The sequence below is a fragment of the Orcinus orca genome, chromosome 19 (assembly GCF_937001465.1).
Source record: "Orcinus orca chromosome 19, mOrcOrc1.1, whole genome shotgun sequence".
Lineage (NCBI taxonomy): Eukaryota > Metazoa > Chordata > Mammalia > Artiodactyla > Delphinidae > Orcinus > Orcinus orca.
Window position 1 is genome coordinate 21,797,340 of NC_064577.1, and position 16,822 is coordinate 21,814,161.

At 38.3% G+C, this 16,822-nt stretch overlaps 1 protein-coding gene across 8 annotated transcripts in view; it reads left to right on the forward strand.

Moving 5' to 3' along the window:
* HELZ (helicase with zinc finger) overlaps positions 1-15,680 on the forward strand; it is a 157,016-nt gene extending 141,336 nt beyond the window's left edge. For all 8 annotated transcript variants that reach the window (XM_033438309.2, XM_012535043.3, XM_004275399.3 and 5 more), the window contains 2 exons: positions 3,695-3,947; positions 7,681-15,680. In XM_033438309.2, the coding sequence (XP_033294200.2) occupies positions 3,695-3,947; positions 7,681-8,015 (588 nt within the window). In that variant the 3' untranslated portion in view covers positions 8,016-15,680. The remainder of the gene's footprint in view (positions 1-3,694; positions 3,948-7,680) is intronic.
* Positions 15,681-16,822: the final 1,142 nt, after the last annotated feature.

The window sequence follows — 16,822 nt, forward strand, 5'->3', positions numbered from 1 at the left end:
AGCATTACTCTGATACCAAAACTAGACAAAGACAGTACAAGAAAGAGAAAACTACAGACATATCTGTGAACATCACTGCAATATCCTCAACAAAACATTAACAAATTGAATTCAGCAATATATAAAAAAGAACAATACACTACAATCATGTCGGAGCTTATTTCCAGAATGCAAGGCTGGTCCAGTGTTTGAAAATAAATCAATGTAATCCACCATACTAACAGTCTAGGGAGAAAAATCACATGATTATATCAATAGACATCCCCCCCCGCAAAAAAAAGCCTATACACATTTGACAGAACAGAACATCCACTCATAAAAACTCTTGGCAAACTAGAAGTAGAAGGATATTCCTCAACCTGTTAAAGGGCACCTATAAAAGTCCTACAGCTACCATCATGATTAAGGTAGAGACTGAATGCTGAACGCTTCTAAGATAAGGAAGGAGTTAAGATGTCCACTCTCAACATTCCTGTTCAACGTTATCCTGGAAGTCTTAGCCAGTGCAGTACATCAATAAAAAGAAAAGACACAGAGTTTGGAAAGGCAGAAATAAAACTCTCCCTATTCACAGATGACATGATTGTCAATGTAGAAAAACCCAAGGAATCTACCCAGAAAACAAACCAACAAAAATTAATTTTGACTAATGTGAATTTAGCAAGGTTTTGAGGTAAAAGGTCAACACAAGTCAATCCCATTTCCATATATTAGCAACATTCAATTGGAAATCAAAATGTAAGAGCAAGTACCATTACAATAGCTCAGAGGAAAATTAAATGCTAGGTGCAAATTAACAAAACCTGTACAGGGTCTGTATGCTGAAAACTACAAAACTGCTAAAAGGTAATTTATTTGGTGTATAAACCATTTCATTCAGTTGTCAGCAAGATTTCTCTGCTTATCCTCAAATTACCTTTGAGGACAGATTCCAAAGTAGCAAATCATATTTTCATGCATCTACCTACATCTGTGTTGTATGAAGTAGGTATACCAGGGGACCATCTGTATATTATATTTATATATGTACGTATGTATATTATGTGTGTGTGTGTATACATACACACACATACATATAGATAAATCTTCAACATATCTAATTTTAAGAACATTCAAACAATGCCAAGTTTTGGTTCTTTTTCTAACAGAGGATCAATTGCATTCATAATGTCATTTGAAGTTGTATTTTATACTTAATCTACCCATTCATCTTTGTCAGCAGCTGCTTAGGAGCTGTTATAAACATGTTACACAATACTTCCACAAGTACTGTGCGTGTCAACTGTGTGATTTTTTTGGATTTCAGTTTGGAAGGTATAAATGACACACATTTTTTTTAAAGTTTAATTGAATATTTTCTCCTTTTATATCAGCTTTCCACTGCTTTCTGGTTTTTAGTTTTCCTCATTTAAGCGTTGTGGTTCACATATCGTTCATTGCAGAAAGGGGCTTATAGAGTTAATGCCTGGAATTCGTACGAGTATCACCAGGGAATTTGATTATTATAACCTGTTTTCTGAGGCCATAACAGATTTTAGTTTTGTACTTTAGTATTCACACATAAAGCCTTTTTTTTTTTTTTTTTTTGCGGTACGCGGGCCTCTCACTGTTGTGGCCTCTCCCGTTGTGGGGCACAGGCTCCAGATGCGCAGGCTCAGCGGCCATGGCTCACGGGCCCAGCCACCCCGCGGCTTGTGGGATCTTCCCGGACCGGGGCACAAACCCGCATCCCCTGCATCGGCAGGTGGGCTCTCAACCACTGCGCCACCAGGGAAGCCCACACATAAAGCCTTTAGAATGTGATCCCCTACAGTTTCTGACTGGGCTGAACACTCAGGTCATGGTAATAAAAAGAAGCACTTCACTTTGAGTCTAAGAGCTAATCATCTTCATAACAAACCTTGATAAAAAAAGGCACCCTGTACAAGCTGCTGTGACCATTCATTCATTGCCTAGCCATACAGAACATAAAGCAGTTTAGGAATGTTGGTTATTCTACTCAACACCATAAGTTAATAACCTTGATGAAGAAATTTCAAATGTGCTGATTAAATTCACAGTTGACACTAGTTAGAATGGTTACTATTCTAGAAAATAGGAATCAAATTTGGAATGATCTTAACCATTGGAAAAAAATACCTTTAAAGCAGAGTAAAACTAAAGATGAATTTAGATACTATACATAAAGACAGAAGAACAATAAAAACATATGAGAAAAGGTATTAATGGGATGGAAGTATTAGCTCTCGCCTTTCTCATCCAGTAGCTAAAACTTTGGAAATGTAGAAATGACCTGGACATCCTCATTTAACAGTGAGAGGTCTCTCCTCCCTCCCCTTCCCGCCTTTCTGCTCAAGGCAGCCAATCCAGACCCATTCCCTTCCCGTTTGTACCCTTGTGGTTCCGTCCGTGACGACTTTACTCTCACATACTTAGGCCCACAAATTCCCGCGTTTCATTGGCCTGACAATATCTGCTTGTGATATCTTATATTCCCCCCAAATCCTGCTATTTCTGTGCCTATCTCTCTCTCTCTTCTTTGTAATCTAATCTCTAGTTCCTGATTTCCAGTTATTTGTAACAACGGTGGTAAAAGAAAGTTTCCTCCCAATCATAATGACCACGAACTGAATAGCAAATCTGTTACTTTGGGGGGAGGGAGAGGGGGCAGTAAAAAGCCAATCCTGTTCTGTCATGTAAGCTCTAACACGGACGCTTATCCATTATGTTACATCAACAGCAGACCTTCCTATGTGCCAAATACTATGCATGCTGAACTTGCTCAGGTCTCACAGCAGCCCTAAGAGGCAGGCATTGTGGACAGGGAAGCCACATTTACAGATGAAGTTCCCAAGAGGCTAGGTCAATTGCCGAGTGATGCTGCCGGGCTGACTGAACACCTGACTGCTACTCCGTATTGCCTTTGCTTTTAGAACTGAGCCTGAGCATGGCCACAGCAATCGGGCCCGAGAGCTTGGAGGGCACTTAAGTAGCAGTAAAAAATCATGAAATGCTGGCAAATACATCCTGTCGGAGAGTCAAAGAAATTTTGGTTGTGCAAGTGTAGGGAGGAGAAAAACGTTAATTGGGTTTCAAACATACGAAGGATTTGTTGAAGAATAATGAATGTTCCGTTTCAGTCGAAGACTTTCCGAAGGAAGACGTGCAGAGAGGGCGATCGGGAGTACCTCTGTTGGGTGGGAGGAACCCTGTCTTACCATCAGGTCTAAGGAATGACAAACCAGGAGGTTGTGAAGGGCCCATGAGATGAGTCTCAAACGGACGAATGTGTTCAAGATGTTGTGATTCAGTTGATCGTGACTGTAATTTCCCCATTTAATTTTGAGCAGATATGCTTCTTCATTCTTATTCTTAATCTAATGTTACCTAAAATGTGGATAGAACTTTAGAACTGAAGACAGGTAGCTCAGCCCCATACTTTACAGACAGGAAAACAGAGTCAGAAATTAGACGTGTGTTGTCATAGGAATACCTGCTAAGGGCCAGAACTGAGTTTTGACCCCAGGTCTCCTGACACCATGTCCACAGCTCAGGCTGCTTTTTGGGGGTTTTGATAGTCACAGAAGAAAGTGTTTTTGAGAATTTCTACTTAATAGAGTGAGACTGCTGTGTGCATAAGAGAGTAGGGTGTAAGTTTTCACTGATTTATGAACTGTCCTTTTTCTTTGTGTAGTATGAACCCAGAGGACCTGGTCGGCCCTTGTACCAAAGAAGAATCTCATCTAGCTCAGTCCAGCCTTGTTCTGAAGAAGTAAGCACTCCTCAAGACAGCCTTGCCCAGTGTAAAGAGCTTCAGGACCATAATAACCAATCTTCTTTCAACTTTTCCTCCCCGGAGTCCTGGGTAAACACCACCTCATCTACCCCCTATCAGAACATTCCGTGCAATGGATCCAGCAGGACAGCTCAGCCCAGAGAGTTGATAGGTAAGACAGGGTTGGGGGTTGCCACAATTGCAGTTTTAACTACTCAGCTCCTGCGTATTTATGGAGTTTTTCTTCTCCCATTCCTTCCATTCGCATTATTATCTTGGAACAGTATTTAATGCTCATAGCTCGCAGGTGTGCCTCAGGATACACATTAATTTAGGACTATATTGGTTCCATGTTTATGGTCTGGAAGGTAAGTAGACCTACCCATATTTGGGAACTGATCATTTTGATCATTTTAACCTGTGAATGCATGAAAGAAGTAAGGGAACCTAGAATGCATTTCTAAATCAGATCACCTTTGCTTGGGAAAAGCTTGTTTTCTGGATTTTCGTGTTTTCTTCTGGGTTGGGGGCGGCAGTTGGTTAGGTCAATTTCAGTTTTCAAGGATTTATTGTCAATAAAGTTGTTGACAGTTTGCTACACAATAGAGTTTGGCCATAAGAGAAACCAGTAAAGTCTGACATTTTGAGATTTAGAAATCCAGTATTTATTCCTTATATTCTAATGAACTGAGAAATCCAAGTCCAAAGAAGAAAAGAAAGAAGGCATAGGAAGGCCTTGGAATGGATATGGCTGTAAACCTGTGTGCTGGGAAGTCTGAAGTCTTCTTCAGCCTTGAACGCGAGTGCACGTTTATCTTTCCTTTGTTTCCCTCTTTTTTATGTGGAATGTAAAGAATGATACTGTTTGAGTTCTCCGATCTATATAGCCTTCTCTTTGTAGGCTGCAGTCATTTATCTTTGTGAACAAGTCTGTGATCGTCGGTGAATTTCTGCCTTGATAGCATCAACCTTTGTATTTTAAATTAATTTTGTTCATCTTTAGAATGTGAATCCATTGTGCCTGTGACTGACCCATTTTGGAGGATGTTCTTTTTAGAACAGTAGACGTGGTAGGTCAAAAGGCATTAGAAACGCATTGGTTTCTTTCCTGTCAAGAGACACGGTCATTTTAATCTTTAAACCTTCATTAGTACCTTCTATGGTTAGAGTGTTGTATTTTGCCTGGGACTGCTTTGTCATTTTAAAGGTCTAACAGAAATACACTCATCATATTTGAATTTCCTGAGAAACATCTAAATTACAAATAAGTGATGAAAATTTGTTACTACTTAGTTGTTTTGTGTATTATAATTTATTTTAAAGACAACATCATTTCTCCTTTTTTTCTGCCTAAATTTTAAGATAGCTTTTGGCCGAAATCAGTAAAAAGCTGATAAAGTTGAAATTTCCTGAGCAAGTGCCCAGAGCACATGTCATTTATGGTGTCTTCTCCACAAATATAAAATTCTTATTTTCTTCATTGCTAGGAGACAAATAGTATTCTTTCGTTGAAAGTAACACTTAGCTAAGTATTTAAAAATTAATTCAAAATCACTACTATCCTGAAGCACAGCTTCTTGTCTAACAGTATGTATGTATGTGTGTATTTCTTATTTTATTTTATATTTTATTCTATTTTATATTTTCATTTCATTTTTAGAGGAATGTAGCAATTGCCGGTGGTGAATCAGAAGGAAAATAATCACCACTTGGGGAACTTCTTTCTGAAGTTTGAGACTTATTTCTTGAGTTGAAGGAAACTGTTCATTATTATATTGGTTTGGAATTTGAAAGAGGTCATGATATGGCCATATTTTCTCCACAATTACAAGCCTGAGAGCAAAGCTCATGTCTCTGACCTTTTTGAACTTTGGATTTCCCATTTTGGTACTGATCACCTTGGTAAATGCCTGCCTGCTGAGTGAGGAGATCATGAGAATAGACCCTGTGCGATCGAGGGGGTGATCCAGTCTCACTGCGGGACCTCTGTGTCCTCAGCGAGGGTGGGGATCGTCTCTCCAACACATATGTGTTCGGGTTCTATTCACTTCTCTTGGTGACAAGGCATACTTTATCAAGCATTTTCTTTTTATGCACAGATGAAAATTAAAGATTAGGTAGAGATATGTATTTTGAAAAAAGTCATTGGTTGCCAGATTAGTAAAATTCATAGTTTTAAAGAATAGTTTGTCTTACCAGGAGCATATATGGTAAATCAAATTGACAGAGATCTTACATTCATGATTAGATAAGCGTGTAGGCATTAGGCTAAACTGCCTCTAAAATATTATTCTGTAAGTATTTATTATTTACTTGAAAACATTCTAAACTCTTATATTGTCATGAAGATGAGAATATGGGTAAATAAGACTTAGTAAAGTAAATAAAAATAGTAAGTTTTTGAACAGCCAGTAAAATGTTTATTTTGTATATTAGGCAGTACAGGCCACTTTTATATTGAAGTGTTTGTTAAACTAATGCTCTTAAAAACAATTGTTTCATTCACAAAATCAGTGACATTTAGACAGAAAGGTGGTAAACGTTCCAGAAAGCTATTAAATGGCTTAAAATAATTTTGAACAATTTTGTGAATTTTTAAAGTTTTAAAATAATAATATGAAATTAGCATAATGAATCAATGAAATACTAAAACTAAAAAATGAAATATTTTCTCCTTAACTTTACACAAATAGGTAATAAACACAAGGAAAAATGTCCATAAATGTCAGTAATCAAAGACATGTAAAGTAGAACCACAAGATAATTATTTATTTATAAAAGAAGCTGAAGTTAAAAAAAATAGTAACACTAGTGTTGTGATGTAGTAGGGAAATGAGCAAGCATTGTTGGTTGAGTCTAAGTGGGCAGTATTTTCCTGCAGGGAAGCTTGGCCGCAGTTAATCAAAAACTTTCACTGTGTATGTACTATACGACCCAGCCATTGTACCTCTAGGGCTTTATCCTAAGGGAGCAGTCGTGAATATTTAGGAATATTTATCTATAATAACATTTATCACAGTGTAGAAAAGTGAAAAATTGACTATTATCCATATTTCTAAAAATGAGAGATTACTTTAAAAAGTTATGAAATATCTGCGTTATATGACATCCTTAGGGAAAAATGCACCAGCAAGTTAAATTAGCTCTGGTATTTGGAAATATGAATGACTTATTTTCTTCTTTGGCCTTTGTGTAATTTCCAAGTTATCCTCAATGAATATGTATTATGATTTTAATCCAGTCTAATGTTAGTTAAACTTTTAAAAGATTGAAAGCAAAAGCAATGTTTAAAACCAGTTATGATTTGGGGGCCATAAAACTAGTTAGGAAGAGTGGAGTCGAATATTAAAGGACCTTGGAATTCGGCAGATGACAGGAAACGTGAAGTAAAGTCTACAGCAGCTTTCCCCACCTTATTCCTTGTTTCCTTACATATTACAAGAAAAGGTAGTATTTTTAAGAAATTGAATCCAGGTGCTGCTGTTTCTTAGGCTAATAATAGAAGCTGTTTTAACCAGAAGTCTGCATATAGAGCTCATTTTTATTTAAGAAAGAACCTGTTTTTTCCCATTTTCAAACTGTGAGCAGTTAATATAATAAATAGCAAAGTGTGCATTGGCACAAGTTAGTTTTTTGAAGCAAAACCTTCAGACTTGACCTTTAGTTTTATATGTTTAGTTATCACAGTTCACGTAGTTAATTCTTCTTCAAGTGTTTATGAGATGGAGAAGTTCAGTCAGATGTGTTGTGATTGCAGAGTGTTGTGGCAGAAGTTGTCTGTCCTTGTGGCTCTCCTGTCGCTGAGTTCCTGGAGATGAGAACCAGCTGTGACACACTGAACTAGTGAGATGCCTGAGGGTCGCTGGGCTCGCCCTTAAATCGGTGCTACTCTTCTCTGCTTCTAGCTCCGCCCAAGACCGGCAAACCCCCTGAGGATCATCTGAAGCCTGAAAACCTCGAGGGGTCTAGTTCCTTCAATTACAGCGTCCTGCAGCATCTCGGCCAGTTCCCCCCACTCATGCCCAACAAGCAGATCGCGGAGTCGGCCAGCAGCAGCAGCCAGCAGAGCTGTGGAGGCAGCAAGCCCGCCATGTCGTACGCCAGCGCTCTGCGGGCCCCGCCCAAGCCCAGGCCCCCGCCAGAGCAGGCCAAGAAGAGCAGCGACCCTCTGTCTCTGTTCCAGGAACTCAGCCTGGGGAGCTCATCGGGCAGCAATGGCTTTTACTCCTATTTTAAATAATCACTTTTTTTTCCTCCAGGGAGAGTGTTTTCATTCTGTTTGTATCAGTAGAATTAAGATAGCTGGACTTCACCTATAGATGCACAGTTCCCTTTGTTTTAATATTAAGTATGTTCTCAATTGCTTTGCTGCTAGACTTGCAACTAATTTTTTTTTTACAGTATATTCCATTATTTTGCATTTTTGACATGAGTCGGAATTTTGACAGCTTTTATGTGGAATAAAAAATATTTTTAAATTTGTGTATTGTTACATATGTTTGCATCAAGCTAGCAGCTAAGAGGTTAATTGTGCAACTATTAAAAAAGGAGAAAAAAAGTTTGTCTAAAATGTATTTAAAAAGAAAAAAAAATTGTAAGTAGCATTTACATTTATTCAGTAATATTACCATACGCTGGGTTTCTGTACCAGAAATGGCCAGTTGATGTACAAATGTATGTTATTTTTGCTTAAATTCATTGAAAATTTTTTAAAAAAAAAAAGGGGTCAGCATCTTCTAAATACTTTAAGTTTTATCAGCTTTTTTTGGTGACAAGATGCTGCATTCTAAAACTTTTATAGTTTTAGACTATGTATGATGTGCTGTTGTAATCTCCATCCACTGTAGGATAGAGTTAAAGGCATTCTTTGCAGGTGTATTTCATATGCCACTGTTTTTTGTAACATGAAAAAAACAGTGGCATACTTAATTATTTTTTGGACAAGCTACACTTTAAGCTTGTTTTTAATGTTAATTTGATAGTGTGTGTTTTTTTTTTAAACAAATCATGAAGCTGAAAAATTTTTAGGATTGTTGGTGCTTAGTAGACTTGATAACTATTTTAAAAATGCGTGAATTTAGTAACATCTTCTTTTCCTCACTATGCATGTGTAAATGTTCGTAATCTGGCTTCCCCCTCTCCAGTGGTATAAAGAGTTGTGCCGCTTTAAGGTTTTTTTTCCCTCCAGTAAAAATTTTGGTACCTTTATTTGATGTTTACATTAAAATGTGACATTATACATGGCAATTCAAATATTTTGCTAACTGTTTTGTTTGAGGAACATCATTAAAGAAGAAGTATAATGTTTGTCAAAGATGTATCAAAATTCATCAAAATCTGGGGCAAGAAGCTGCCCTTGTTTTCATGTCTTTTGATTCTTCTAAAAGAACCCCACTGAACTTGTACAAAAATATACAATTTAAACAGCTATCTTAAATATCCTACAGTCTAAACATTGTTTTGAATGAACTTTGGTAAAATCCAAAGAACAACGTTTACCCTCTTAAAACTTGTGGTCTTGTAACGCTTTTGCGACGATGCATGTCCATATTGTTTTCCTGATCTAGTAGTACTACTTTTATACTTCAGAGATATCTTGAAACTACAATATAACCTTTTTAAAAAAAACATAAAATAATAAGGTAAGGTTGGGAAACACTGCAAATCCTGAACGGACCCTCATGATCCGTTCAAAACTAGTTTTCTTCCGGAAGACTGCCTTTGAATAGGCCATCGTCTATTCGCGGTCCATTTTTAAAGCAGAGTTGAAAAGTGGAGGGCAAAGAAAAGCGTCTGCGACGGGAGTTTAGTTGGTGTCAGCCAGCAGTAGTCCCCTGTAAGCCTCGGACAGTTTGGGAGAAGAGAGTGCCTTTAGTTAAAGGCTGTCAAGCTCTAGGACAAATGAAGAGAACCTCTTTTTTATTCAGTTCTGTCCTTCTGCCCAGAGTGCAGTTCACTTCTCTGTGGCTTCACGTTACAGGCTGCAGGTCTCTGTGTAAGGCGGCAGATGTAGACGTGTAGACTGCAGACGTGCTAATGGTTAGTATAAATCACAGTTGGAAAACGGAGCCAGCAAGTTACAGCACCTCGTTTTTCTCTGTAAGATGTCAGATCGCCACATTTAGTGATGGCAGATTTTACTCAACATAGTCACAAGAAAAGAAGAAAAAGTTTTGCCATATAGCTGTGTATTTCTAACTCTGTGACAAAACTCAAGATACAGCCCAAATGAAAATGAGATCCCCCTGATGTGAGGATGTCGGTGAAGAATAATGTTCTTGTCAGTGATGATTCTCCTCCCCCGAAAATATACAGGACTGCGACGCAAGCCAGGTAAATGGTCGAAAGCATGCTGATCTGACAAAGACAGAACTATCCCATCAGGGCTGTCAGTTAACCCCTTGTCATAAAGTAATTGCCTAATCATCTGTTTTCCATACTTGAACCTTTAAAAAATACCAGTTTTAAAATTATTTATATTTAAATGTGCCCACCCTACCGCCCTTATATATTGATGGAAACTTTGCGTAAGGAAGCTGTTACGTTGTTGTGACTTTGCTGTTCTAAGCAGTTATTTCTAAGAAACTAAAAGTAGTAGCTGCTTCTTAGTCCACTGCTCTGCTGAGAACGTCTGAGTGTTCCTCACTTCCTTATTGTTTCTACAGCCAGTCAAGGATTCGAATGTTTCCATCTCAGCTTTACTTAATGCCATCTTTCCAACTGTGCTTTAAATGTAATGTATACATAATAATATCTTGTAACAGTTTTGAGAAAGTCTTACTGCAAGAATCATTGCAAGTTTCCATTGAAATGTGTGGCTTCTGAGTACCGTTCATCCTGTTGGATATTACTTGGGTAGTGTTAGCAAGTGCCCACGAATCAGACTTAAAAAACAACTTACAGTCGGCCTTCCGTATCTGCGGGTTCCGTGCCCACCGATTCAGCAAAGCATGGATCAAAGATATTTAAAAAAAAAAAAAAATTCCAGAAAGTTCCAAAAAGGAGAGCTTGAATTTGCCATGCGTTCGCAACTATTTGCCTAACATTTATATTGAATTAGGTATCATAAGTAATCTAGAGATGATTTAAAGTACATGGGAGGATGTGTGGAAGTTATGTGCAAGTGCTACGTCATTTTATGTAAGGGACTTGAGCATCCTCGGGTTTTGGTAGTCCTGGGGGTCCTGGAGCAGATCCCCTGCAGACACTGAGGGGCGACTGTGTTTTATGGTCTAGGTCCAACCTTAGAGTTCAGATGGAACTTTTTTTTTTTAAAGCTTGATGTAAGCTCTGGGATAATACCAAGTATTACCAACTTCCTTTTCTTCCAAAACAGATTTCTTCTAAGTGCAGTTAGTTGTTCACATGTCTTTCTACTTCTTTGTTCTTTATATCACTCTGAAGTTTCCTTTTTCTTGCCAGAACTATTTTTTATTAATTTTACTTTTTAATTTCAGTGCTACTGAGATTTTCTTTTTTTACCTTAAAGAAATTCTTTTGGGTGATAGAGTCTGTAGAGTTTTCATGCTGAATTTTTTTCCCTACCTAAAAATGAATTTCTGTTCAGCTCTGAATGAGCCTCGTTCAGTGCAACATGGATATTTTCTGGTGGGTTTTTCAGAGGGGTTTTGGTTGCCATTTGGCATGTGCTTGGCCAAGTTGTTATAGCAGAGCTTTGTTTTTGATTAATCAGCAGTTAATTATTGACCATTTAAACAACATGACTTTCATTTTCCTTTCCTCAGACAGATATGCTTTCTCTCCAGGTCATTTTGTATGTGTGAAATAATAAACTGCTTTGTGTGTTTTTTTTCATCAGAGATTCTAGAATAAGTTTGAGTTTGGTGTGAACATCAATTGGTCTTTTCAGTTCAAAGAACTGCAGAATAAGTAAAATAATCAGAATTCCCACTGAATAAGCATTACCTAATTAAACATAGCGATCTCCAAGACCTATTTGTGAAAATAATTTCCTTTTTTATGGTGGCATTGAAATTGCTGAGAAAGTAACTGAATTCCCTAACTTGAGATAATTAAGATACAGTATTATCTTGCTCTGGTATAGCTGATCTTACATGTTTAATATTTTCCACGTATATACATTTCAAGAGCAAAGCTATAAACATATAGGAATGTATCTCTAGCGACCTGCGCTGGAGAGAGTCACCTTGCCTAAGAGCCAGTGTGTGAAAACCAATTTCAAGTTAAATTTCAGATTTCAGCTGTTGTTATTAAGAAAATTAAATTTACTGAAATCGCCATTTTAAGAAGAGACACCTGTTATCCTTAGAATTGTTTCCTACTGGAGCTGTTTTTAAAAAGAGAACCCAGAAAAAGCCTATAAAAATACAAGATTAAAACTTTAAATGTATTGCAAGATACAAATTGCTACCTTAAATGTTACTTAGGCGCTCTGGTTTTTCTTCTAGCTCCACAAAGGTAGTACTTTGTCTTTTATGATTTACCAGACGTTGTTTCTTGCTAACCATCCCTTTAACTATTGAGAAACCCTCAATTTCTACCACCACCCTCATGTGCGCTCCTAAATCTCAAAGGATATGTCTTAATGGATCTGATGGTTCACTCCGCTTTTTGCCACCTGACCCACACAGTATTGAGCAGTTAGAAATAACGGATAATGTTATAACCATGATTTCTTGTTCAGAGTATCAGCTAGTGATGTCCGCCACATAGTATAAAGGTAACAGGAAAGAGCAGGTGGCACGTTAGTCTTCAGAGCGCTTGTTCTTTTAGGTTTCTCGAGTTCTCCATCTACCTGGGGTTGGATATTTATTGGCTGAGGTTTCCCTGTAAAGCTGCTGAAGACCATTGTTATAAGGAGTGAATCAATCTTACTGGCATTTAACATTCTCTTAAAGCACATTCAGGAAGTGGCATTGTTATTACTTTAAATTAGAATATGAGATTAAACAGATTACAAAAAATTTTAATGTAACATTTAAATTTTTTGAAATGTTTGAAAATATCTACTTTGGAATAAACTTTAAGGAAACAGTCACAGGAGCTTCTAAATGTTTTCAAAGGGAGGTACCTAACAGAAAAGAATATAGGCTTAGTAATGTGAACTGTGGTTAAATCCTAAACCCAGTTATACAGTATTAGTCTAAAGCTTCTAAAACTGGAGTGTTCAGAAAATCCAGAGACATTCATATACTTACAGTTTCAGTAATGTATTAGACCAGACTTTATTTGCAATTTGTTCAACAGAGAGATTTTATTTTGATACGAATATTAAGCATAAAGCATAGTAAGTTTTATATAATTCTATAAGTTCATTAAACAATATTACAGAATTTTCATTATATTCTTTGGGAGTCTTTTTAGCTGTTTCTACATCTCATATATGAGGTGTCTTCTGTGTTTTATTTTGCATACTAGCATGTGACTGCCTGCCTTAGAACTATGTATAGGAGGGGAAACCGATATTACTTACAATTTTTGTTTTGATGTTCTGAAATGAATTTCATCATTAGTTCTTTTTTCTTTTTTGATGTTTGAGCAGTTGAGGGGAAGGGGCAAATTCCATAGGTTTCAACCCAGAATAGAAGGAGTATCTGTTTACAAATATGTCCTGTTTTAAGATATGGACATTTTAAGCAGGATAGAGCTAGCGGATCTCCAACTTTAGCCAGCGTCAGCATTAGCTGGAGGCCTTGTTAAAGTACAGGCTGCTGGACCTGCCCCACAGTTTCTGATGCCAGGCCGGAGCCTGATCATCTGCGTTTCCAGCAAGTTCCCAGGCAGCACTGACGTTGCTGGTCCAGGCACCGCACTTTGAGAACCACGGGTCTAGAGGAAGTCTGAGGGTCTCTTCAGCCACGCATTTATTTACTCAGTGTACAAAACTGATCTCTTGAGACATTTTTATAATTCTGATGCGGCGACGGGGACATTCATGGAGAAAGACCTCCGTGGAGTGCCGGGCCCTCTGGGGGGTGGCCACCCCCGCCCCCCGCCCCTCAGCGCTCACCCCGTCTGAGGTCTGTGCTGCTCTTCCCTGTGACGGGGCAGGAGCTCTCGCACTTGGAGGGTGAGTTTGGTTTTGTGTACACTGCAGCCTGGGCTTTGGTCTGGAAGCTGTGCGTGCGTTTGGAGCGCTTAGAGTCAGTCTTGATGCTCCACACACGCGGAGGTGAGGATTGTGGAAGGGAGCCATCGACTGTCCCGAGAATGCAGTTCGCGTTTATCGAGGCCCCAGGTACCGGAGGCCCCGTCCTACGATGGCAGTGACCTGAAGCATAGAAAACGATAGATAAACCCCGAATGGTGTAGTCGTAGTTGTTATGTTTTGGGGGATGAGGGAGGCGAGGGCAAAGGATTTGCTTTTCAAATTATGTGTTTCTCAGGTTAACAAAGTTAATTTGGATTCTCTGCCGTGCCGGTAGGTGTTAGGGGAGCCTGAATTGTTGTACGTGGCAGAAAATTGATAATTGTCTCTGATTACTTTGCTACCTTAAAAAAAATCTATATATGTTTGCAAAAAAAAGTCTAGAGGAATCTACCACCTACACAGCATGAGTTATTCATAAACCATAGGTGCACATGTATGAGCAAGTTATTTTTGAGAAAGAAACTGCCTACAGTATAATAAACCTACAGGTCTTTGGGTGTTTAAAATGCGCGTGCTGTTGTTGTTAATATTCCCCCTGGAGTGCAGCTTGAGGGGTATTGGTCTCTGCCTCTGGTTTTTTGTTTGGCTTTGAATTTACCGAGACCCTAGAAAGAGAAGAAATTATTTTTAAGGTAATAGATTATAGAATGACTTAGATGTAGACCGTATGATAAGCATCATAGAACACACAGCTTTGGAATTCTTAAAACACAGTACTTCCTCCTTGAAAGGCAAGATAACCTCTGGTGGGATTGTTTGTATGTTCAGCACAGGTTACTTTATCCAGTTCCAACTCATAGGGAGCTTCAGTTTATTTATTCTTTGCACGATGCCTTGGAAGTGAAGACCTCTGTGTCTTTCAGCTGCTCAGAGGGCTCTTTTGTCCAGGATGAAGTGCTGACGTGTCAGTTACACCTGAATGTTTCTCAGCCCCCCCCCCATACAGAGCAGGAGTCTTGGATTTTTACATGTCCAGACCATGCCTACTTCCTGTAAACCCGTGTGTATGACATTGTACTGTATCCGCTTTCTGTGCCAGTCATCCCACCTGATTCTTTGAAACCCATGAAGGTACTGGTTAAGTGTAGTAGTTGTATCCTAGGTAAATCCAGTGATTAAAATACCTCTCCTCTCAATTATAAAGGTAATGGGTTTTGCATCTTATTAAAGGGTTCTGTCATTAGTGACACAGGTTTTGTTTTTGTTTTTGTTTTTGTTTTTTTAATGCTTCAAGAATACAGTTCTTATCTAAACGTGTTCAGCTAACTTCATACAATCACGTGGCAAATTCATACTGGGTCTTATTTGGGCAAAAGCCTCCTAAAGGAAGGTTACATAAAACTGATCAGTTTCCATCTCTTAAAAGTACCAGTTGTACAGCCATCTAATAATCATAATTTCTGGCAAAATTATAACAAAATTATTATTTTTTTCTTTGCAGTTAATGATACCTCATCTGAGAGTTCTAATACCTAAAGAGTTTATGCTTAAAAGTAAAAATGACTTTGTACCATAAAATAACCCCAAAGCCACTCTCTAGGGTTTTTATTTTCTTCCTTTTTTGTCATTTTCTTTTTTAACTTAGTTTTAGAATTACTTTAGTCGCTTTGGTTCCTTAGAACAAGTTTTCAATTTGGAGGTCTCTAATTCCTACATTGTGACCATTGTCTCAGTGAAGTTCTTTTGTTTTAAAAGATTCATGGTAACACAAAATGTATTTTACTGCTACAACTAAAATGTATTTATAATAAAATGCCTTTTTAATAATTTGGAGATCTGTTTGTTATGTGTGAACCACAATCCTCTGCTTCCTTTTAAGAGCAAAGGTCTGACAGAAGTTAAGCACAGCACTTTGATTTTATTCATGATATTAATCAGTAAAACCAGCTAAAGTAACAGAGCTCAACATTGATTTGCAAAATTGTGACTCTATAGTTTCCAGAAATTTGCAACTTTACTTGTGTCTCTGAACTTCAGCAGAAGCAAAGGCCTAAAGGCTCCAAGTGTTACCTGAAAGTTTAGAGATCATCAGTGATCAGTGAGAAAATGAGCCCTTTTCAAATTGTCATTCAACGTGGTTCTTAGGAATTAAAAACAGTGATCATGAATTAGTGTTAACAAGTCACTTGTTGATGCTGGGCTTGTGGAGCCCAGAATTCATTTCAGAACTTGTAAACCTACTTGGTATCAATATATTATGAAGGTATAATAACACATTTCACAGGGGTGCGTGGCATGCACTGCTCCCTCCCCACCCCTGCCCCTCCCCCCCCCCCAGATGCCGGCTGTGCAGGAAATTGCCCTGAGCCTGGGTCTTGTTTTTGTTGGGGAAATAATTCTTTGCATCTGCCATGATACGATTTTGAGAAGCATTAGCAGGTCAAAGGATGCTTTGTGTGCCCTGGCTCTTTTATTTTTAACACCCCATTAATGTGGCACCATAAATCTAACTTGAATATTCTGTGCTTAAAGTGTGCAAATGTAAGAAGATAGGGCAGTCAGCCTTTCATAAGGACAATTTCTAATTCTTACTCATTGCGGTGGATTAGTTTTCAAGCTAGGTATCTTGCTTTCTTTGACTTGATCTGATACAACATAAATCATCTCTGGATTTTGGAAAGAAACACACTTCTTTACAGATAAATCGAATGGCTTTGGAGGACTCCCTGGGCTGCCATCCGCCCGACAGGAAGTAAACAAAGCCCCCGTCATCAGTGGGAAAACGCAAACAAGACTGTCTCAGGTGTTCATTCCTATGCATTATCTGAAGCCTTTGAAGCATTTTTCTGAGAATGATATTAGTGTGAAAGTTATTGGGAAAATGTAATTTCATCAAAACGGCAAGGCGGGAACTGTATGGAGTGCAGGTCAAGCGTGAGAATGGCAAGTTGGCCTCGTGGAGGGGGTGCTGGAAT